The sequence below is a fragment of the Molothrus aeneus genome, chromosome 2, assembly GCF_037042795.1.
Source record: "Molothrus aeneus isolate 106 chromosome 2, BPBGC_Maene_1.0, whole genome shotgun sequence".
Taxonomy (NCBI): domain Eukaryota; kingdom Metazoa; phylum Chordata; class Aves; order Passeriformes; family Icteridae; genus Molothrus; species Molothrus aeneus.
Window position 1 is genome coordinate 85,240,083 of NC_089647.1, and position 24,514 is coordinate 85,264,596.

General features: G+C 39.6%; 1 protein-coding gene across 1 annotated transcript in view; it reads left to right on the forward strand.

Annotated features, from left to right (window-relative positions):
- ATP10A (ATPase phospholipid transporting 10A (putative)) overlaps positions 1 to 24,514 on the forward strand; it is a 110,354-nt gene that overhangs the window by 36,572 nt on the left and 49,268 nt on the right. Inside the window, exons 2-3 of the mRNA XM_066545200.1 lie at positions 5,999 to 6,203; positions 23,635 to 23,720. Of these exons, the coding sequence (XP_066401297.1) occupies positions 5,999 to 6,203; positions 23,635 to 23,720 (291 nt within the window). The remainder of the gene's footprint in view (positions 1 to 5,998; positions 6,204 to 23,634; positions 23,721 to 24,514) is intronic.

Sequence of the window (24,514 nt, forward strand, 5' to 3'; positions counted from 1 at the left end):
GCAATTGATTGGAACATATTTTAAATCACTGGAAGCAGAGATGTACCTGAATCATTCTTTTGTGCTACCCCAATCTATTTCTACCTCCTGAGATGAAAAGGAAGGGCCAGGCTGACATCAAGAACAGATACAAAGTATGCTTTGTACATGCACAACAGATCTTTGACTGTCTTTTATGGAGGGCTTTTCCTCTTCCACAGACTTAATTTCTTGCTGTTTCTTTAAAATCCTACTGGCCAACCTCAGCTGGCAGGGAAGGCAAAGGAGTCAGATTTCTTTTGAAGTAAAGAAGATTGTTACTTCAAAAGCAGGTCAGCGGATGGGTTTAGACTGGGAAATGGCATTTTATCTGAATGTTTTGAGAGGCTTGGAAACCTCTGGGTTGCAGCTGGAATGCATGCAGGAAGGGGTATGCTCTATAAGCCAGGTCAAACAGGTTGAACACCCCAAAAAGTACAAGAGAACATCTTCCAAACTTCTGGTACATGTGTTTTTACAAGCCCTGCTCAGGTGAATGTAGGAGACTGTGCTGGGACTAAGCTAGGGCAGCACTACTTAGAAGCACAGGTGCCCCAGCCACTGGATCTGATGGAGCAAATCTGCATCAGCCATTCTCACTCATTAACTGTAATTTCTGTCAGTGGAGAAGTACATGAAGTAAGAAATGATTATCTAGTAGTCCCCATCCTCTCAATTTAATATATAAAATTTCTAGCATGCAGACCTTACACAAGTGGAACAGATTACAGCTGCATGGCCTTCATATTTCTTTGCCAAGTATTGCTTATGATTATTTTCCCAAACTTAAAAAAGAAATTCTAGAGAAAAAGCAAGACACATTTTATCTTAAGCTATTATTATATATATATGTTATCTTAAGTAATTCTTTAAAAATCCTTATTGTGCCAAAAAAGTTAAAAATACTTTCAAAAGAAGTAAACAATTATTTTTGTGATCTCTGAATTGAGACAGTTTGAAAATCTTCAGCCTTTTGTAGATACCAAGTCACCACTTGATAGTCTGTCTTCTGGACAGTCTGCATGTCCAGAAAGCAAAATTATGAGCATGATCTTTATCAGCTCATATTGCAAAAGAGACTAGAAGAAGAAAAAGCATAACTAATATGAAAAGAAAATGTCATTTATGAGTTTCTGTGTTTCTAAATTAGAAACTGTCATTTTTAAAACCAGTATTTTTGGTTCATTCAGTTTTTGCTGAACAAAGTAGCAGTTTTGCTGCTAACTGAAGTCTCAAATTTGGCACTCACCTGCAGGCTGTTCTGCTTCAAAACAGAGCATTGGCCAAATATATGCAATAGACTAATAGTAGACTAATACAAATTTTTGATAGCAAAGAGAGTATTTTTCTCTGTGTTCATACACTTGAAAGGATGTTTCAGACCTTTTTGCATGTATATTCAAGAGCAGATATGCTAGGATAATGGCACTTTATCATTACAATTTGACTCCTGTCAGGGCCACATTTGTTGTTGGCTAGCAAAAGTGTTGATGTAAATGCAGCTGTATCAGCTGACTTTTCAGCTATTCATCTTTAGATTTCTGTCAGTGTTTACCTGTAACAACATGCTCAGAAATGTGAAAGCACTGGAAAGTTCTACTTCCAATTGTGGCAGAGACGAGCATGAAGATTGACGTGACTGTGGGTTTAAACCACAGCTCACGGATACATTCTTTGCATGCAAGTATATTGATAAAGATTAGGTTGTGTGCAGGAGGATGCACATTTTTAAAATGTGCAGTTTGATGAAAAGAGTTTGATGGCAAGGTTCACTCTATTATTACAGAGAGGAAGCATACAGGGAAAGTAGAATTATAATGAATTTTGCGTATTTTATGCAAGGACCAGGGTAAGAGTACATGGGGTAAGGGAGATATCTCCATTGAGTCATGAGTTATGGAGTGGGCCCCCTTGCTTTCTAAACTTCTGAGGAGCCTAAGTGCAGCTCGATCCAAACTTCATCTCAGTCTTCATCCATTGGATATCTAAAGGATTTAATGGGGAAATCCTGCTGTCGGGTCACAAGATTTAGAATGGATTCCCTTGCTTTCTAAACTTCAGATGCAGCCTGCTGAGTCCAGTCTTAGCATCAGACCTGGGAAATGCTTTATGTCTGAAGGATTTAGCAGCACTCAGTAATTGACTAATTTAATATTTACAGAGTGATTAAATAGGACTAACCTTAATCAAAATAGTAACTCAGTTATCTGTAGGGTGTTTAAATCAATTCATACATACACTCACACAGACACAAAGATGTGTGTGCACGTGTGTGTATATATTTATATATAGGCACAGAGGTACTTGTTAAAAGTTCCACTTTGTTTCACTGCAGTGTCAGTGAATTACTCACATTGAATGTCTTGGCATTTCTCAATGGGAGAGGCTTGAGTGTCAAGGACTGGGGGTGTTGGCCCAGGCCAATTCATCAGCTTTTGGTGACAGTCCTCTGAGTCTTGATAGTTTGCAAGCTCTGAGTGGCATCCCATTTTGAGGGACATGCTGGTACAGTCTCCTGTAGTCTGGTAGAACTCAAAGGGCCTCGCACAGGACCGCTGTCTGTAAGGTCACAAGATGACTGGCATTTTTTTCATTAGTCCATTTCCATCCTGACTGTAACCCAAGTTGATAATTACTGAAATTATTCAAAAGCCCAGATTCACTGGAGTTATGATTCAGGTGGGTAATGTTCCAAGGGTATTAAGGAGTGACTGATTATTTCTCATTGTCCTCCTTGGTCAGATAGAACGTGTCCCTGATATAAGCAGTGCCACTCCACCTTAACTGTGCAGAGGTTCCTGGTATGGTCAAGAGACATTTCTCTGCCCAACTCATTACACAAAAGCCAAGGCCTAATGAGAATTATTGAAATTGTAGGACAGTCTTGAGGAGGTAGAGCAGATCCCAGGGGGTAGGGAATGCACCACCACAGAAGCCCTGTACTGAGACTGCAGAGGACTGCCATCCTTTTGGGCTCCTTCTCTTGTAGAAAGTCTGGCTTTTCTAACTCTCTATATTATATAATCTTACTGGCACAATATAACAGCAAGAATAAACATTTAGTAGGTAATATAAAACTTGGACAACAAAGTCCTGTCTCTGCAGAATCAATGGAAAAAGCTTAACCTTATCAATGGGGTCACTTGGTGTGTTTGTACTGTCTGCCGAGTATGATGGCTGTCTCAAGGTGAGCTAACCTGCATGTTCAGAGAATGTTAAAGGAAAGCTTCATCGAGCCTGATGTAGTCATGGTCCAGATAGTTTCTGAACCACCTCATGTGAAGACAGTGTCATGCCATACTCTGCAGAGAAGGCTCGCAGTGACCATTCACTGGCTGCAGTGAGACAAGTCTCAATTCAGAGCTCTGCTAGAGGACACAGAGCAACCCCGTGTAAAGAGGATTAGGAAGTAATTTTCCATGAAGACAGTAATTTTCCATCCACTACTGATCCTTGTTAGCAAAGAGCTGATCAAGTGGAATATGGGGCCAAATTGTTCCCGTGTGCCTAATGAAGGGGGCTGTGCCCTGGGCCCTGGTGCATATCCGAGAGGTCTTAGATTCATAGATTTATTGAATCATAGAATGGTTTGTCTTGGTAAGGACCTTTAAAGATCGCTTAGTCCAATACTCCTGCCAGGAGCAGGGACAATCTTCAATATACCAGTTTGCTCAAAGCCCCATTTTGAACACTTCGAGGATGGGGCATCCACAGCTTCACTGGGCAACCTGTTCTAGGGTCCCAGCAGCCTCACCATAAGAAATTTCTCCCTTATTTCTCCCTCATCTAAACCTCTCCTTTTTCAGTTTAAAATCATTACCCCTTGTCTTGTGGCTATTGGCACTGGTAATAATTGTCTTTTTCACAAGTCCCCTTTGTATATTGAAAGACCACAATAAGGTAGTCTCTCACCCTGCAGCCTTCTGTTTTCCAGGCTGAACAGCTTCATTTATTCCCATAGAGCCATTTTGGCCTTGTGTTGCTTAATATCCACCCTTCCTGCCACCGTGTATATAGTTGTGGCAGTTGCTAAGCATGTGAGGGATGAGGAAATGCTAAAATAGCAATGCCATTTCAAACAATAGAAATTAAATAAAAAATAGTAGTGCTTATAGCATAGTATGGGACTACTTGCTATTTTTATCCTGATCATGCTTTTGTGCTGCTGCTCCTTGTGCATGCATTTGTACATCACCCAGTTTCACAGTTAAATTAAAAAGGATGAAGAACAACAGACACATTTAAAGGGATTTGGAGTTACAGATTGCAGAGCTAACAAACCCTTCAGATCTGCAGTGCAGTAATTTGTACTGTATTATGGCACACTTGGTTTCAAAGCAATTCATACTCATTAGCAGAGAAAGTTAAATGTTTGTTTCAGTCTGATTATGAAGAAAATGTGTAATTTCAGCACCTAGTAGGTGTATTACTTGCCTTTGTTAGAGACTATCATGTTTTACACTTGGTACATACTAATTCTTTTCAGGTTTTATCAAAATAGAAATCACAATTATAATTTTCATTCTTCCCCTTATAAACTGGATGTTAAAGGGAAGAAATTCTGGGGGATATAACCTGATCTGATACCTGATCCTTTATTGTTTAGGATTTTGGCTAAATACATGAATAAATGCCAATTTAGTTACTAATTCCTCTAACACTAGTGAAGGCATAACTATCAGTAACTCCAAAGTAACAACACTGTCAGGATTTCCCTGTTTTACCTTGTTACAAATCTATTCACATTACTGCTGAAAGTGATGTTTTTAAAAATAATATAATTTAAACAAGATAAAACAGCTGCTGCCACCTCTCCCCACCCCTCATCAGAATCCCATTCTGCCAGTTAAAGTGCTGTCCCAGGAGACAGTCTCTGGTGACTGTGCTAGCACTGACAATTATCTTGGTCTTCACACAGCAGAAAGCCTTCTAATGGCTCAGAAAAGTGTCAGTATATTAGCTTCCCATTTTCAGGAGGTATTTTAACAAGTCAATATTTGGGCTGTTTTGAAATTGATTTCTTTCAAAATCACAACAGAATAAATCACTTTCTGCAATGCCAGGAAAGCACATGAGTCTGTGCCTGCTGTAAAACTAAAACCTGATATTTTAGCTAAAATGAATTGAGCAGTCACCTGTTCTTTTTTCCTCTTGCTCTCAAGAAAAAGTTAAAAACTAAAAAAGTAGCAAACTAGCATGGCCTTTAAAACTAGAGAGATTTAGTGTTTGTACTCCAAAATGAAAGGTTCAGGGTAACTAAGCAAGAATCAGCTATGTAACAGACAGCACTCTGGCTAGAATGGGAATAGTGTAGAAATACTTAAAAGAAATTAGAGTGTCCTTTCCCAGTAGAGTAGTTAGGATTGCATTTTACCACACAACATGTCCTTTTAGTTCTAGATTTAGTGATGAAATTCCTCTCATTTAGGGATCTTTGTCCAGCTATGATGTGCAGCAGTATACAGAATTTCTCCCTGTTGGAAAAAGGGAACAAGGGGAAGCTATGTGAGGGTGCATCAGAGGGTGGAACATGAAGGGAGAACATTCATGAGCCATTCCAAGCAGGTGTCTTGGGCCCAGACCTGTTCTTGTGTCTCCTAAAAGTGACTCCTTTTCATGCAGTATGGGCACGCCTCTCCTTCTTGGGGTCATACGGGTGACTCAGAGTATACAGGGAGAGAAAGGAGAATGTGTGAAGCTCATGTTTACCCTGCTTAGTCAAGTCTGACATCAACATGTTTTCCTCTGGATCTTAAAAGAGGGTCTTGGTAACTCAGACCTGTTTTTGAGTCACTGGGAAATGGCCTCTTGGCACTCTGCATCGACTATTCCCAGGGTAACTTGAGAGTTCCTGAGCACCTTCCAAAGGCACTCCTGTAACAGATATTCCTGTTTCAAATCAAACCAGATTTATCAGAAGCATCTCAATCTGTGCATTTTTTTTTTCACTAAAAGGCTTGTATATATATTTTTTTTTCAGAACTGAGAAGAAATATATAAGCAGATACTGGAAAGAAGTGAAAGTTGGAGACTTTGTGCAGCTTCGCTGTAATGAAATTATACCTGCCGACATATTGCTGCTCTCCTCAAGTGATCCTGATGGGCTGTGCCACATAGAAACAGCCAACCTGGATGGTGAAACTAACTTAAAGCAAAGACAGGTGGTGAGGAGGTTCTTAGAGCTGGTAAGTCTCCATTCCTAACTCACATTTAAGGTAACAATTTCTTTCAAGAAAGTAGCTGGTTACCAATATGCTCCACACCAGCTAAATCTGCTTGATCTAATAGCGCTGATGAGCTACTGTTATGGTTGTCATTAAAATGCTAGCACTTGCCAACAACTGACCTCATCATAGTATCAGAAGTTTTACCATCATTTTTCCCTGAATCTGAATGGGAATTATTTGGGGCAATTGTGCGTGGTTGGAAAATGTTGGAGGATTTTAATGGCTCCTATTGTAGCTTGATTCTTGAAAACACATTTTAACTGCCCAAGAAGAAGATACTTAAATATAAACATGTACTTTTCCTGCCTGCAAACCAGATCAGTTTCAATTAGGAATTTGCCTCAAACTCTGTGTTGGAGAATATCCCTCCAGCACTTGGAGCATTAAAGCTTGTAAGATTTAAAGGGACAGCAGGCATTCGTTCTGGAGGTATCTGTGCTCAAAAGCTGTTTTACTGCTCTCTCACTGTGCTTATCTCTCCCCAACAGCACTATTTTGAAACAAAACATAATCCAGATCAGTTACTGACAGCAGAATTAGAGGAAATTACCTGAAGTTTTACTTGCTTTAATGATCGTATTGAAATAGTATTTATTTGTATGCCCTCCTCTCCCATCCCTCTTGCCAACTAAGTCCAGCTTCCTGTATTTGTCAGGAAAAAAAAATATTTTTTAGAACTCAGCTACACTGATTCTCCTAGTAGCAGTTCTAATTTGAGGGATTTTGCAAACAATGGGAGCTGTTGCCCTTACCACTGTCATCAAAGGTAACTACAGAAGCCTGTGGTTGTATTAAGAAAGATCAACATTAATGAAGTTATTATCCAACAAACAGGATGAAAGTCAATGTGCCCTCCAAATAATTGTTTATGGTAGGTAGACCTTTTCCCTAAATAGCTTGTAGAAATGTGAGATAAGGACTTGTTTAATGATCAGTGATTTCCACACAGAATTTAGACATGACACGACACCTACCACTGTGGCAACAAGCTCAATCAGCTACAGGCCAAATGTTTCAAAGACTCTTATTGTTTCAAAGTTAATTGAATTGCTGCTCAAACCTCCCATCCTGTTCCTGCTGAGAGGAAATCTCTCCCATTGGATAGAGCTTCAGGGAGGTGCTCAGATGATGTATCAGTTTTCTGCTAATGCAGACTTCTTACGTTACTTCAGGTACATTTTGTGGGACAAAAACTGTAGGTTTCATTTAGGTACCTGAACACAGGTGTATTTTTGCATTTGTGGATACAATTATAAGCTAAGGCCACATTCCAGCTCTGTCTCAAAGGGAAGGCACCAGCTCCTCCACTCATCTACAGCAGATGGTTGGGTTTCTGTGACCTGAGACCACTGGACACACATCAATAGATGATGGTAAACATGGTGAAAGGAATCGATATGTCCAACTACAAATTATCAGAAAACTGGCTTTGAAGACCCTTGCTGCCCAAAGGAGTTCCTTATACTGTCTAGGGATCCTCAGCTCCATGGCAGCAGGGTATTGATTCAGTATTCCTGGAAGCTGTCAGGCTGAAAGGACATCTGCCAGCCCTACAGACTGCCCTGCTCCTGTGAGCTGTGGCACCTAGATGTGTGCCTGAGCCCATCAGTTGTGGAGTTAATTCTGTGTCTTCAACCAGAGATCCCATGCATGCATTAACACAGCAGGTAAACCAGGGGGGAGTACCCCAGCAACATTATCTTTGGCATACTCAATGAGGTTTAAATTGCTGATCAAAACCAGGCAGCTAAAGACTTCAGCTCTGAAGTTTGTACAGTTTGGCAAGACCTGCAGCCTTTAGGCTGTTGTGTGTAAGTGAGTGGCCATTTCCTCCTCAAACAGGTTAAAGATTATCAAAGACTGAATTGGGCCTCATTGAGGAAGAAGGCTGAGGAAACAGTTCCTGCCTAGGGAAGCATAGCTAGCTCTATGTGCCAAGCACATCACAGTGTATGTGGCATGGCTAGCTCAGCATACCCTGCTTTACTGAGGAAGTTATTTGCCTTGTAGATACTTGCAGTCAGCTTTGTAGACACCTAGCACACCTTGGATCTCCAGCCCATCCTCCTTCCATATCTTAGTTCTTTGTATCATAAGATGATTATGGAACTTTTCTATTTCAGAAGTGGGCTCAGAAAAATGTGGATAAATATTTTTTAAAAATAAATTTTAGATCACAAGGTGCCAAGCTACAGTAGCTGTGAGGTCCATAGTAAATTGTCAGGGGTTAAACTGAGGTCAGTGACAAAAAGCTCATTCATTCCAATGAAAACAGGACTGGTCCTCAAGGAGGCAAGTATTGAAAGAGAACTTGTAAGAAAACCACATGTGATTACCTCCCCTCTCTTAAAATAGCTGAGAAATCAGGAAATATCCAAGCCTGGGTTCCTACATCAACTAAGTTGTAGGCAAAGTGCACAGTTGCAAGTAAGAAGTCTTCAGCAGCTGCAGCATCACAGAATCTCTCTGTAACAGCACTCCATACGTTATCCAGCAGAATACTTGCCATCCTCATTAAAATCCTGGCCAAAACCTCTCTAAGCATACTGTTAATTTAATTCATGCAACAGCATTAGCTTTCACACTCCATACTAGTAAGGATAGGCTCTTACTGATTCTTGAAGGTATTGCCTTGCTGAGAGACACTCAGCAGTGGGATGGAGGGAGGTGCTTGGAAAATGTTGGATGAATAGTAGGGGGACAGCCAAGTAGCGTGGAATAAGAAGGTGATGCCTGTCTGTTGGGCTGAAGTTCACTTCCTCTCTGGATATGTCTTAAGTTGTCACAACTGGAGAGAACTTAGTGCTAGGTCTCATAAAATACTTCGGATGACCAAAATTTTCTTGCACCTAATGCTAACCCATCCTTTTGCCAAGCCTCAGAGAAGCTTATTCCCAAGTCTCTTACAAGACCTGCATCCCAACCTGTTCATGCATTGGCTGAGAATTTTTTTAATTTTTGTATTAACACTCTGCTCAGAAGAACAACTCTCAGTTATGTTTATAGCTGGTTCTGTGTCATTCTGCAGCCCTGTTGTTCAAGCAGGAAAACAAACAAATAAATTATGTAAGTCATGACCCTCTCTTTCCCACACTGCTAAACACTTTCCCCACCTCCCTTACAGATGACATGCCTTGTCATGTGGCTTATCACAGGACAAAAACCAGATTTTTGGGAAGCTTCTTTTCAAAGTATCAGCTGTTAACAGCTGTCTTTGAATAATGTCTCTGTATCAGTTTCTCAAGTTTTTAAAAGAAACTTTTACAAAGGTTGACTTGTCTGTGCTTCATATATGAGCTAACTGATAACTTTGGAGCACATGCCTGTGAAGCAGGTCAGTGAAGGATAGCTATTTCTATACCTGTCATTCAGCTGGGCATGGGAATGGAGTGGGGGTGGCAGCAGGAACTGTTGTTTTAAGCTAATGCTGTGCTTTCTTGACTCTGTTCCTGCCTTGTGTGCACCCACACAATTTACAGCCCTGAAGGTCTGTGCTGAGCTCTCAGACAGCCTGGTTGCCAATTTGGGGTCGCTGAAGTGGCGTCTGCACTGGGCAGTCCTCTTGCAGCCACTACATTTTCTCCAAAGGCCAGCAAGGCAGCACTGTTACGTTGGGTACAACTGTCCTCTGGAAAGGCCACTGTTCCTCCAGCATCCTCTGAAGGATCTTTGTGTACTGCATACTACTGTATGCAGTAACAGCATAAGGTCCATAGTCTCAGAAAGGAAAAGGCCTTACTGTTTCCCTCTTCCAAACCTTTGTTCAGAAAAGTAGCATTCTGAAACCTTTTTAGCCTGATTCTCACAGAAGCAATAAGAAATTATAGAAGCTTTTCTCTATCCTTATCTCTGGTGCTTTGCCGGCATTATTTTACTCTGAACATATGTTCAGAAGGTCCAGGATCAGCATTTGTGGGCTTGGATTGCAACTCCCCACTTGTGAATTCCAGGAAACTATTTTCCTTTATAGTGCAAGTGACCATAAATACTACTTATTTTAGTGCTGCTTTGAGTTGTCTGAGTAATTTATAGTAGTCTCGGAACATCCTGCTTGTTAGCTTTGCACGTTTGTTAACAAATGCAGTCTGTCAGACATAAACCTGTACTTTGTGTATGTGATTCTACACCTTATCAATACACAAGCTGTGAGAAGAGTCACTGATACATTCCTCTGGCTTACATGTCTGAAGACATCAGTTTGAATTATACCTTGTTGTTGTAGTCTCAAAATAGACAAGAGAAAAGAAAATCACTCAGTGAGTAGATTAAAAAAAGAAAAAAAGAAAACAGGAGATTTTACAAAGGCCTTGACATTTTTTTCTCCAAGACTTTAAATACTGCGTTCTTGTTATTCTGCTACTACAGCAACAGGATGTGTTAGAAATGTTTAAAATAGCCATAGCCATACTTCTGCATGCTATGTTTTTAAAATGAACAGGATAGTGGACTGTCTTCACCCTGAAATACAGATCAGGTTCATGTGTGTAGCGTGACTCACTGGCAAGTGCAGCTAGGAGAAAGCACTGTGCTAAACCCCACTGTTTGTGGTCTAACAATGTTAGCCATGACCAGTAAACATCTCTCGGAAAAAAAACCCAACCAAACAAAACCCAAACCAACTCTTTGTATTGGTATTCTGGGTATTCTGCCCATTTCCTCCTAATTTCAAGCCCACCCTCACTGCTGCCAAGTCACAGCAGCCATTTCTGGTGCACTGGACCTAACAGGAGACACAGTAGGCAGGAGGAATCAATGTGTTTTCTGTGCTACTCTGCAAGCTGCCGTGCCACCACACCCTCTGCAGTTGCTTATGGAATGTTTTCCATCCATCTGAGACGTCATGTCAGCTGCTCTTCAGAGAGTGGATAAGCAGATACAGCTCGGGCTGCGAGAGCTCAAAACTCCCTTTCAGATTTCATAAACTTGATTTAGGATATTTTGATAGTATGAATCTAGACTCATGAAAAACATTTACATTTCCGTGCTCCACTGTTTTTACTCAGTATGCCTTTTAACAAAATCCACAAAGACTCACTGTGGATTCTGGAGCAGCTTATGGTTTATTAACCACTGCCCCTGTCCTGGATGTTTATGTGGAAAGCTTCAGTTCAGCTGAAAGCTAAGCTAAATGTAGCAGCTGCCATCCCCTGTGAGAAGGTGCATGTATCCCTGTGGGGCTGGTGGGGGGTAGGAGATGCATTTTTTTCCTTCTCATTTTCTCCTAAGAGTAGAACTTCGTTCAAAACAAACTTATTACTGGCATGATTAAACAGGTTTAGATAAGCCTTGCAAATTACTTTGTGACTGCTTATTTACTTTGTCTGAAAAGCACATCTGAATTTGGTGTCTGCCTGTTTGGGAGGTTCATTTGCATGCAGACTAGCACCAAAATAACTGATGAATCTGATTTCCTTACAAGTCAGTTTGTGAACACTTCTGGAATATGTATAAATGCAGAGCCTATGCTTACTGCCAACATATTTTTTCATCAGTCCCAGACTGGAAGTTGGGCTAAATTGACAGATCCAGCTTTTATTCCAGCCTTTCCTGGTCCTGCACTGTGCTGGAAATACATTGGCTACAGCTGGATTTAGAGAAACAGTCCCACAGCTCCCTGTTTGAATCATTAAGCCATTTATATAATTTCTTTTTTTCCCTGTGAGTCCCAGGCAGAAGCTAGCCCAGAAGAGAAGATTGGTTTCTAGAAGGGCTTTACTATAAGCCTGACTTAGTGAATCCAGGCTGCTCTGTGTATGAGGTACTTTGGCAAGAGCAACTCATGCTGATTGTGTGTAAACAGCTCACAGGGCAGCCTTGGTATCTCAGTGTAGATGTTGCTTTTGCATTCAGTTTTTTTACACACTCAAAGAAAATTTTTTTAAAAAAAGAGAAAATAAAGCAATTTTCAAATGTTAGTTTAGCCTAAACTGAGCTAAGATTTCTTGTGCATCAATCTGCATTGTCTAAACTAGCCCAGTTTGAGGGAACAGTTGAAGCTAAACCAGCTCAACTTCTAGGCAGAATAGTTTTCAACTTACCTGTTCATATGAGCTTCTTATCTCAAAGAGTCTGAATGAGACTTCTAAAGCAAGACAAGAGAGGTATTGCTATATTCACCCTATTAACTCTTGTCTGACTAGTACCCTCAGGCAACCATCCACCTGCAATTAGTGGGAATAGTACACTATTATAATCTAGTAGATAGGAATTAATCAGCATACTCACTGTTGTTTGACTCAGGGTTGTTTTGACTGTGAGTATTTTAATAAGCTAGAATCAGGCCACAATAACAGCAACTACCTCTCTTGCATCTTTTGGAAGTTATCCCTTGTGCAGTTCTTTTTTTTGCAGTATTTTGAGAAGGTTCAGAAAGTGATGAAAATTGGCTTGAAAATTCCAGACATGCACATGTCAAAACATCAGATTAGTGCTCCATCCCACAGGTGTTGCCAAAATTAATTTTCCCAAGGGAAAAGAAAGTTTAAAAAATGAACCAAACAAGCGAAAGTAAACAATGTTTTTTGCAGTGCACTACCAGAATATTAAATTAAAACCTACTGGTTTTTAGTTTTACATTTCAGCTTAAGATTTTAGAGAAAAAAGTCCTGTAAAAAGACTTGTGTTCATCTGTGCAAGATTCAAACATGTCACACCCTGAGAAAGACTTTTTTCGGAGGTAATGCCTTGAGCATTCAGTAGGTTTCTTTGATAGGAGTGAATTGTTACGAAAATCTCTACACCTATATTGTTGTATCTCTTTTTGGATAGTATCTTGTTCAGAGATGACTTGTATGGAAACTGTGGACATGTCTAGTTGAAGAGGAAGCAACTGCTGTCTCTCTAACAGAGAAACAAGCATATAACAGATGCGTGCAGAACGACCTGGTGCAGAGAATGACCCAAGTCGGTGCTGTGGCAAACTCTGTCTGAGCCAAACGTGCTAAAGGAAGGCTGAGAACAATTTTTCACTCCACACCTAACCTTGGCACTCCCACACTGGGAGGCATGGGGAAATAAAAAAAACTTAAGAATGATGGTTCACTTCCTCCTTGGTCAGCTTTGGGCACTGTTGTCACCTCCTTCTAGTTTCCATTGCACAGGTGTCCAGGCCACAAGTTTGCATTTTGAGAGAGCATCATTAGAGAGACAAAGAATTTGAATAACTGTAAGAGGAAATTTTGGCTATAGTAATCTAAGCTATAGCTGGGAGGGGGAGAGTAAATGAAGAGTCATGAGAGTTTGAAGAGTGCTGAGTAGTTGACTTTTACCATTAGCATTAGATGTTTGGTTTTGTGTTTAAATGTAGGTTAAAGGGGCTAAATTGATGAATCTAAGTTTGAGTGTCATGGCTGTGAAGGACTTCTCATCCCTCGGGTAATCCTTCCAGCACTGGTGGAACAGTGGTGAATCCATGTAAGGAAATGTATTAAAGCTCTGTAGAGGCAGGAAATTTCATTCTCTGTATCAGTAACCCAGGATTTCTCCATTTTGCTGTTTCCCTGTAGAAGTATTAGAAAACAAAAGAGCATTTCAGGTCCATAGAAAAAATAAAATGCTGTACTGCTTTCCTGTTATAAAAGTTAACATTCACATTTAAAGCAAGTTAAGAAGAGATTTTCCATTTTTTTTTTACTTTTCTGATATAGCCTAATTCAATTTTACTGAATAAATGTTTATTTCTAGAACTGTTTATTCCTTAGCCATTCATTGGCCTGAGAACAGGAAATACCTGGAATATATGTTCTTGGAAACGAGTTTTTGCAATGTAGCACTGAGAACTCATGATTTTAGGGCCAGGATTTTTGAGCTGGAAACATGTCATGTTACACTGGTCTCTGAAACCACAACCCCAGATGGCAGTATTGGTGGTTAGGAAGGGATGGAAAGACCTTCTTTTCCAGAGCAGAAGGGTTCTCAGTATTGAGCCATATATAACCCCAGTTACATTGGTATGGTCTCACTTTCCTTTGAGAGTACTGAGGTGGAGAAGGGGTCTGCTTTTCTGCCAGAAAAGGGAGAGGAACAGTATGAGGAACTCCTGTATTTATTTCAGCATCAAGGATGTGAACTCTCATCCCACTTCTCTTTTCTCCACCTGCTGCTAATCTCCAAGTCTTTTACACAGTTTAGTGGTGATAAGCTATGGTGGTCATTAGAAATTTGCATTGAAATGTTACCTACATGGGAAGTGGCTGGCTGTATGTCTCAAAACTGATATTTCAATGAAACCATGAACATTTCTGTTCATTGGTTATACTTGGGTTCATACTTTCAAGCTCTGCTATGACTCTGTGATGGTCAGATACTTTCCATTACATATGTGTGCTCATGAGAGAGAGAGAGCTGTGGTTGTCCTGCAGGTATGTGACTGGACAAGATACTCTTCTCCACACAGCACTATAATGCTTACGCTTCTATTTGGTGTTGAATTAAAAATATCAGTAGTGCATGGAGATTTATAGACAGCAGTGCTAATACCCTAATTCAAGTTTCTTAATGGTACAGAAAATAGACTGGTTTACATCAAAGCAGGGAACACAGCCTTTTGGCTTCCAAGAGAAAGAGAATTTGATTAAGATGCAACATGGTTCAAAAAAGCATATTAGTTGTTTTAAGCATTTTCCCCTCCTCTCATTAACTTTTCCAAGCTTCTTTACATAGTGTATTTTTTGTATGATTTGATTTAAAAACAGATTGAAAGCTATACCCAAAATGGTCTCATATACCTGTACAGCAACGTGACCTGCATGGCTGAGATCATGGGGATCTGACTTACAGGCTGCTGCAGTGTAATAGGAAAGGCTGAAAAGGACTGTCTTGCTAGCAGCTGCATGGTGGGGGGTCATGTCAGCTACTAAGAAACAAAAAGCTGTCTCCAGGTACTTCATAGGAAGTTTGTGATCTGTAGGTTAGATAACTAATAATGACATGGAAGAAAAATGAAACAAACTGTTTTTTCAATTGATGTTGGTCTTTTGTGTGACATTTGTTCTCATTGGTTGCCCTTCAACATCTCACATTTTTTGAATGGTTATAATAATGAATATATGCATAAGAATCATATAATCATGGAGTAATTTGGGTTCTAAGGGAACTTTTAAAGACCATTTAATCCAACACTCCTGTCAAAGGCAGGGACATCTTTCATTAGATCAGTGTTCTCAAAGCCGTGTTTAACTTGAATCTGAAACCTCAGTAATGGGATATCCACAGCTTCTCTAGGCAAACTGTTTCAGTATTTTACCATCCTTTTAGTAAAAAATGTATTTTTTGTCTAATCTAAATCTACTGTCAGTTTAAAAATGTTGGCCCTTGTCCTGTCACTGCAAGTCTTGGTAAAAGTCTCTCTTGGTCTTTCTTAAAAGCTGCTTTTTATTGAAAGGTCTCAGTGAGGTCTCTCTGGAGCCTTCTCCAGGCTCAACCACAACTCCCTCAACCTTTCTTCATATGAGAAGTGCTTCAGCCCTTGGATCCTTTTTGTGGCTCTTTTCTGAAACCAGACTTACCTGTTACGTGTCTTACTTATACCAGAGCTGGACACAGCACTCCAGGTGGGGTCTTATGAGAGTAGTAGGGAGTAGAAGGGAAGAATCACCTCTCTCAACTTGCTGGCCACACTTTTTTGATGCAACCCAGGATACAGCTGGCTTTCTGAGTTGCCACACAGAATTCCAGCTCATATCCAATTTTTCATCCATTGATATTTCTAGCACTACTCCCCAGGGCCGCTGTCAATCCATTCATCCCCCAGTCTGTATTGATATTGGTAATTGCCCCAACCCACATGCACATGGCCTTACTCATGAGGTTTGTATAGACCCTTCCCTCCAGCATGCCAAACACACCACACAGCTTGGTGTCATCTGCAAACTTCTGAGAGTGCATTCAATCCCACTGTCTGTGTCACTGATGAATGGTACTGGTCCCCAATACAAACCCTTGAGGATCACCATTTACTGGCTTCCATCTGGACACCAAACCATTGACTATAACTCTTTGGATGTGGCCATCCAGCCAATTCCTTACCTATCTAACAGGCCAAATCAAGACAGAAGACCATATCAAAGCAGAAGTCCAAGTAGTTGATTTCTACACAGAGGGTAAGACAGGTGGTGAGGAAAGCCTGCACAGGAGTAATAGACTCTGCTGTGCTGCTATGATCTAATTCAACAGGTCATATTCCTATATATATATATATATATATATATATACATATTCATGTATGTTTGATTTCCACACTTATCTGAACAAAGCATACAGACTACTGAAGACAAGACTGTGCAGGAACTTTGTAGTCTTTGTGCTTGCCTGAAGATTGAGGCTGTCTAGAGAGCTAAAAAGGGAAGCAAACCTCAGTCTCTGCCATAACGATACATTTTCATTCCCCTCAGCTCATTTGCTAGTTTTGGAACTGACAAGACTATTGTGAGTTTCCTTTCATAAGATTCATGAAATCAGCTGGTGTCTGAAAAATAAAACGCCTTTGAATTCCTTGAGAAGGTGTTCTTCATTTTGCTAGTGGTAACTTTAACATGTTAATTGCAAAGCAGCTTCTTCAGTAGAATAGATAGCAGATGAAAATAGACCAGAGGGGAAGCTGCTAACCAACGTGTTCTGCAGCCATCCCAACTTCCCCCCTGTTCTGTGTATGCCAACCACAGCCTGCTGGCCTCAGACTGACTGTTAATCTTCACAGCTGCACCTCCACCCTCTCCACAGAGCTAAGAGACAAAACCAGAAACAGCTGGGATTAAGTGGAGAAGGTTCACTCTGAATGCCATGTTTGCAGTAGGACAGGCATGTGATGGTAAATGTTGATAAAAAATATGAATCCAAGAGAAGACAGCGTGCCAGTGTCCAGCTTGGGGAGTTTTCTCTTGATTGTAACGCCTTCTCATGCTGGAGATGCTCATGGAAAGACTGACAAAACTGTGATAGTGCTGATATAAATGCTGCCCTGTACTATTTGGAATAAAACGTGTCTTTTCATTAGGACTGCTTCTTTCCCTCTGTGCCCGCCCTGCAGCTGCCAGGAGCTGGAGTCTCTCAGTTCCTTAGGTGATTGCTGTATGTTACAGGTTTCCCTCACATCCTAGAGATGTTTCTTAAACATGATACTTTGTAAGGTGAAGCTGCTTTTATCCAGATTCCCTGTCTCCAGGCTGTGATAGGGTCATCAGGCTTTGGTGTGTTTAACTGCATCCCGACACTGCAGCTGCTACTGTTAGGTTTTACTGTTCACAAGAAAATTCTTGCATTACTAACCACTCTCTTTCCCGTCAGGACTCCAGTGTTTTGGGTTTTATTTGTGGAATGATGTAAGAGCAGTGCTTGGCATTTCTCTCTTCTGGGTGAAGGATCTTAGTCCTTCCCATAGGCATTTCTTCTGGCAGAACTTCATCCCACAAGAAGGCAGACTGTCCAGCAGTCTGGACTAGAGCAGGAGCAGGACAAGGTATATTCAGAAGCTGACCTGAGCTGTTGTGCTAGTATTTTAAAATAACTGTGCAATGTTTTTGCCACTAATCAACGGCAGTTTTCTTCCAGCACATAAGAAATGGAGCAGAAAGACTGCTAGAAATCTTTCCAGAAAGGAGAAAGCACTGGAGGGTGGGGAGAGTTACATCTGTCTGTGAATGTGAAGCGAGAGGCCTCTGCAGTAGCACTGTGGGTTGTACACAGAGTTTTGGGAGTCCTTGAGAATCTTGGCTTGTGGTTTAGTTGAAGCACTGAGCTAATACTAAGGCTGGCTCTTAAAGACTATGCACCCATTCATTTATTTCAGTGACTGGCTTTTGGAACAGGCAGATACCACTTTCTAATATGTCCAGATCAAGGTCTGTATTTCAGCCTTGACATACACTGTTCCCTTACCACTCTCCAGCACTACTGTAGTCCATAAATGAATTCATTCACACCACCATAATTTTCAGTTCATTGCTAAGCGTGGCCATCAGCCTGAGGGACATTAAAACTTGCATGTTTGTATTTTCAGTGTTGTTGACATTTTTTTTGGTACTTTTGTTCTGTGATTGACTAACACCAGTTTCTTCAGCTGCCTGTTACAGAATTATTGAGATCTTCCTAGACCTTGCAAGCAATACATTTTCTTTCCTGCAACCTGGATATTGCACTGTTCCCTCATATTATTTTCTACAAAGAGGAAAACTTTGGTCAGCCAGAGGAAGATCAGCTTCCAAAAAATGTATTTGACTTGCTCAGTTGTTCCAGTGTTTCTGAGTAATGAACATGTGTTACTTTTAAACAAACAATACTGAAAAAAAATCCAATTATAGTAGTAATTTTAAGTGTGAAAAACAGAATAGTTAAATTCTGATGTACAGCTGGATCTTCTTAGTTCCTAAACAGCATAGATCCAACTGTTTCTTCCTTTTCTTGTGAATTAGTGACACAGATAAATTATACCATAGAGACTAATACAGTTCAGACATGAAAACATTTCACTCTTCCAGTATATATACAGTTCAAATGCTTTGGATACATCAGTATGCAATTCCAGTTGCACACTAATAAGAGGTCAGATGAATTATATATGATAAAGGCAGGGTACTGCTATATAAAGCAGTTACAGGATGGACCAATGCATTAACAGGCTGAGTTCTTAGTGCACTTAAAAGCTTTTAAACTGGAAAAGCTATTTTTCCAGCTCAGGCAGATTTTTGTCTATTAAATATTTTCTTTGAGTTGTCCCCATGACTCCATTTCTCCTTTTTTTGTTTCCTCCAGACATACACGCCAAAACAAATCCCAGAGCCCTCATCAGCCCTGCACTGCAGGGAGAAGTCTGGATAAGATCCCCAGCCTAGGCAGTAAACACAATGTGATAAGCAAGTAGCTGTCACTGTCACCCAAGGGCATCCTGGGTGCCCACTGCTGTCCTATTGGGGGGAAGGACTGAACATCAAAGTCAGGTTTCTGCAGCAGTAAAGTAGGGCAGATGAATACAGGAAAACATTTTAATAACTATGTATTATTAATATCACTAGCAGGCTATTAAATCACCCATACAACAGGCATTTAATGAAGGGAAATATGTTGTTTGAACATTGTGTAATTGTCAAACTGACTCATCTGGCATGCTTTGCTTCTTGAGCTATGACAGTTTCGTGAGGTTGCCAGCAGAACTGAAAAGGTTGGCATTTCACTGTGGAGATTCAGAATCATCTTACAGCTGAAGCTACAAAGTTGTATTGGAGAAAGCTAAATTCAGTCTGCTTTTTTTGTGACAAATCTTTATACTGTCTTCATCTGTCTACCTGTTGGTTTCCCACTCTATAAAGACATTGTAACATTTTCTTCCCCTCAATGCTTCGTCTTTTTAGGGTATAAGACACAGCCCAATTACTGCAGACCTAAGATATTGTTTTAAATTTAACTTTTTGTCAGATTTACTAGCTAGTGCATTGTTAAAAGGCTAGTCACAAAACCCTTTGCATCTGCAATTTAACTTTAATTTGAAATTCAACTTTGAAGGAATCAATATTTAGTAGGTTTTTGCAGTTTGACTAGATCTGCTTATGTAAGGAAAACAAGCTTTTCCACTGCTGCATTTAGACTAAGAATGAGTTTCCCAAGGCTTTAAGAAAGTGGAAGAAATAGGATATATGTATAGGATGTTAAACATTTTTCTAGCAAGATGAGTCCTGAAGAAATGAAATACATTCCATGGAATCCCTAAGTATATAAAAATGTAAGTATCACCATGTGTTCTCTTGACAAATTTCAAACTTTCAGAAATACCTATGAAGGTATTCTGACTTCCTAAGAAGTCAGCATTTTTTTTTTCCATGAAAAGCAGTGGACTAAAGCTATCTTGGCAAAATCAAAAAGTGGAGTCAGGGATTTGATGGAAGTCAGTTTCTTATTCAATCAAAGCCCTTATTTTTTTTCTTTTCCTGTTTTTTTTTTCATTTTGATATGACATAATATGGCAGAAAAGTTGAGCAAGAAGTGGATTTTACGCCTCCAATATATCTCAAGCATAATTTAATACTCTTCTGAAGCATAGTAGATTATTAGAGCGTGGGTCGGGGCCTTAATGGGTAGTGCTCTTAAGCTCTACCTAGTAGCAAAACATCTGCCTTGAGTGAAAGCAGTAAGTTTTGCTTTACTTTATTTTATGGGGGCTTATCCTTAGAAATAGTCATAGCAAGTAAAATGTACATTGCAGCAAAAGTAGAACTGGTTGTTTAACAGAAATAATGTGACAGACATGAACAGAATTTAGCCCTGGCCTTTGCTACCCTACAGTTTTGTAAAATACTCTGGGGAGCTTATGTACAATCAGTGAATCTCTCCCCAGTTCTTATCAGCCAGAGTCAGTTGGTCAGGCCGGTGGTGCACAAGGCAAAAGTTTGGAAAAGATGGCAAGGTACCAGATAAAAAAAATGATACATGTCTTCAGAAAATTAAAAGATGCCCCCAGCTGCTTTTTGTGTATTACCCAGCCTTGTTGATGTGCACAGGGGGATGATGAGAACACCCCAGAAGTCAAGATTTCAGGGAGATGAGGCACTGGAAAGCCTCATCTCAGACTGCAGTCTGTATAGGCATGGAGCTTTTCATCCCTCTTGGTACTGGGACAGCTTTAATGCCCAGCAGTTCTCCAAGTGGGAAGATACAAAAAATCAGGCACATCAGGTAACTACTGCACAAAGCTCTGGGCCAGTTCAGTGTTTGACCATATTTTGATCTTATTTCTTGTGTCTTAACAGTGATGCAGAAATTCAGTGTAAGAGAAAAATAAAGGTAGTGGTGGAGAATTTTTTTTTTTTGGACTTTTACCAAGAAAAAAAGAGCAAATCTGTGTACTCTAAAAACAACAGTTTTGGCTTTATCTTCTGTCAAACTGCAGCTTCTCTTAGCTGCTAATACATGAGAATATCATCACAGTTTGTGTTTCAATTGCTGCCGAAGTGTGAGTATCAGCATTAAAAAGAGCTATACTTTGATCATTGTGAAATCTTACATTAAATTTGTGCTTCTTTGTAACCACTGAAAGCAGTCACACACAGGCTGTGTTTTACATATTTGTTCTTTCATTTACCAGAAGGTATTTTCACATCAAAACAGTGTCATCAGCTGGAATATACAGTGTATATTTGCCCTTGCACTTCACAGAGAAGAGGTGGAGCAGTTTGATTTATTAATAAACCAAAGAGCTTTTGCCATAAATCAGAATTCATCAGCTTTTTTTCCTTACATAAACTACTATTCTAATTGGATTTTCACTCCCAGATATTATCTTGGTAAAGACCATAATCACATATTTCAAGTTAATTGTAACAGAACACAAATATACAGACAGATTTAATGATAAAGGACTTTTAGTTCCAAAACTGAGTCATAAATTAAAAGCGATCAACAAACAAAGGAAGGAGAAAGACAATATTGCATTGCATGGTACTGATGGGGAGGTTGGGTGCATGTAGTCCTCTCTGATCTTGACAAGATCTGTCTTTTTTTGTGAAGACTTTAGGAGGCTCTAGATTTAAGTACTTTTTTATTAATCTTTATTTGTGAAATATAAACCTTAGTGGCAGGTTTTCTTATCAGAAAGGGAGCTCAGCTGTCTTAGAAGGTAATGTGTCCAACCACACTCTCTCCTGAGTTCAGCAGCCATACAAAACCTGCATTTCATTACATTGGGGTTTATGATTAGGTGTATCTAGGATTCCCTCACAGACATTCATCAAAGATGTTAGGATTTATTTCTTTTCTTTTTTAAGACCATTGAATAAAAATTTGTGCTAAATTAAATGTATTAGATATATATTATGTTATAATAAGGAGAAAAGAAATGCTTCCCATTCCATCCAATTTATAAATGCAGTTTAAGCTACAGTGATGAATATTTGTAGATTATTTTTCCTTTACCTTTTATTTTTTTTTCTTCTGCCAAGGAACATACTGGGGCAAGGAAGGAAAAGATCATCTGGGACAACAGGCAGGTGTTATTTCTTGCTAAGGCTCAGGTTCTTGAATGCCAAGCGTGGTGTAATTTGAGGAGTCTGATTCTCAGCAAAGCAGTCTCAACTCAGAGCTGTCCTTTGTTTTTACTACTTTTTTTTCTCCTTGTTTACAGGCTGAATTCTGCACGTCAGAATTTTTCATTCCTCCAGTGGGCTGTAGCTGTCTCTAAGTGACAGCCCATTTTCACAGTTTTCTTTATCATCTCGTGTTTCTTGAAAATACAGAAAAGGTTTTCAAAAGTCTCAGGTGTGGGTGGTTTGAATTGTCACATATATAGTGTAAGTCTGTCTTTCTTCCAGGTGTAACCAGCAGAAAAATGGAGGGTGTTGGTTTTGATCCTGACATATCCTCTAGTTTCTTTTATCTCTTACTCAAAATCTGGTTTCTTTCACCTGAATAGAGTCAACATCAAAAAACCCCGGAGACACCTGTGTGTTTCAGAGAAACTGGCAATAAGATTGTGTCTGTCCTGTGATTACTGGTTCTGTCAACCATTCTCACAAGTTTGCTCTAAAAAGTAGTGGTTGGGGTATCCAGCAGCTCAGCAAAACCATTATAAAATATAACATATGAAGTGCTGTCACTATTGAAAACTTAATAATATAATTCACTATTAGTTCTTTGCTTCAAATGCTATGTAAAGCAGTTTTATAGAAGTCATCTTCACTGATGGAGATAAACAGCCTTCTCTGCAGCACCAGGATCAGATATTTCTGCTTTCAATGTGTAGTTTGAGCTAGCAAAAAAAGGAGAACCTTGATTTTTATTTAACAAGGTAATTCTGCTGTGATAAGATGTTTTTTCTCAAACACAACAAGGTGCTAACTACAGGTAAACTTAAATAGTCAGCAACAATACCAGTTTCAGAGTAACGAGTTAGACAATCAAGAAGGTTTTTAAGTGATAATTAAGAAAAAGTTATTCTGCCAAATGTGTAATTTACTATAGTAGACTAATTCATCTCAGTTGGCATAAAGCAATTAAGTAGGCTTGCTAATATTTCAAAAGCTCCTGTTAGCTTTTTGATAATTGGCAGTGTATTGACTTACATTGTTCTAAATTTTCACTGGCTTCACTGAATATGAAGGATAATGATAATGTTTAAGATTTTTAGATTTTTCAGGTAAATTTCATTTTTCCACTGCAGATCAAAATCATTTGGCATATTCCAGTTGCAGAACAGAAGTGATCCTTGTAAGGGATATGTTGGGAGGCATCTTTGGAATTTTTTTCCCCAGGTTCCTTTGATTTTCAGTGCCAGTGGTCTGCATCTTTGCTTTCATTGCCTTTGGAAAAAAATTGGACTTTATCATATTACAAAAATTAGAAAAGAAAGTGATTTTGGATATAATTTTCATGTCTTTGCTCTAAATAATGAACTGTCTTATTATTCTAGGACTCAGAATTTGACCCCTTGAAGTTCACCAGTGTGATTGAATGTGAGAAGCCAAACAATGACTTAAGTAGGTTTCGAGGTTACATGTGAGTATTTCATATAGTATCCTTCAGTATACACTCCTTTTCTGTAATATGGAATAAAATAAATGCTTGTTTGCTTTGGGCTGTCTTCTATAAGTTGCATCATCATCACATCTAAATAGGGCTGCATATTTAAGGATCTTTTAGAGGATCCTCTCTTCAAGGTGAGATGGGAATCTCATATTTCCATTCCTTAGGATGGATTTATTTGCTACCTGCAATCAGCTTACACTACAGAAATGAATGTATGAAGCGCTGTGTTTACAGGCACTCTTCTCCTTTTCCTCCATGGATCAAAAAAGCCCATCTGCAATTGGGAAGAAATAGAAAACAAGTCAAGAGAGGCAACAAACAAGCAGAATCTGTTGTACACTTTCATGAAGATGGGTCTGTTGGATGTTTCTTTTAATACATGTGTCATTGAGGAAAATCAGAAGGCAGAACTGATATTTCTCTAGCCATGGCACTGTTTGTTTCTTCTCATTCAGACAAAATGAAATGATTGGCTCACACAATGGGTATGCCTGTACATTACCACATCACCTATGCTCATTTGACTTAATTCTAAATAAACAGAACTACATTAACAGGGTACTCATCTCTGGCCAATCAGTCCTGCTCAGAAACAAATGTTTTAGGATGTGCAAGAACAAATGGTTTAGGATGTGCAAAAGTTTTAGGATTTGCTTCTTATGTAGCCTGGTCTGTAGTGTGAAGGTATGTTGATTGTGGTGGCTTAGGAAATGCACTCTTGCATGACTTATTTTTCTACAGTCTGTTAACCTCAGGGAGAGTGA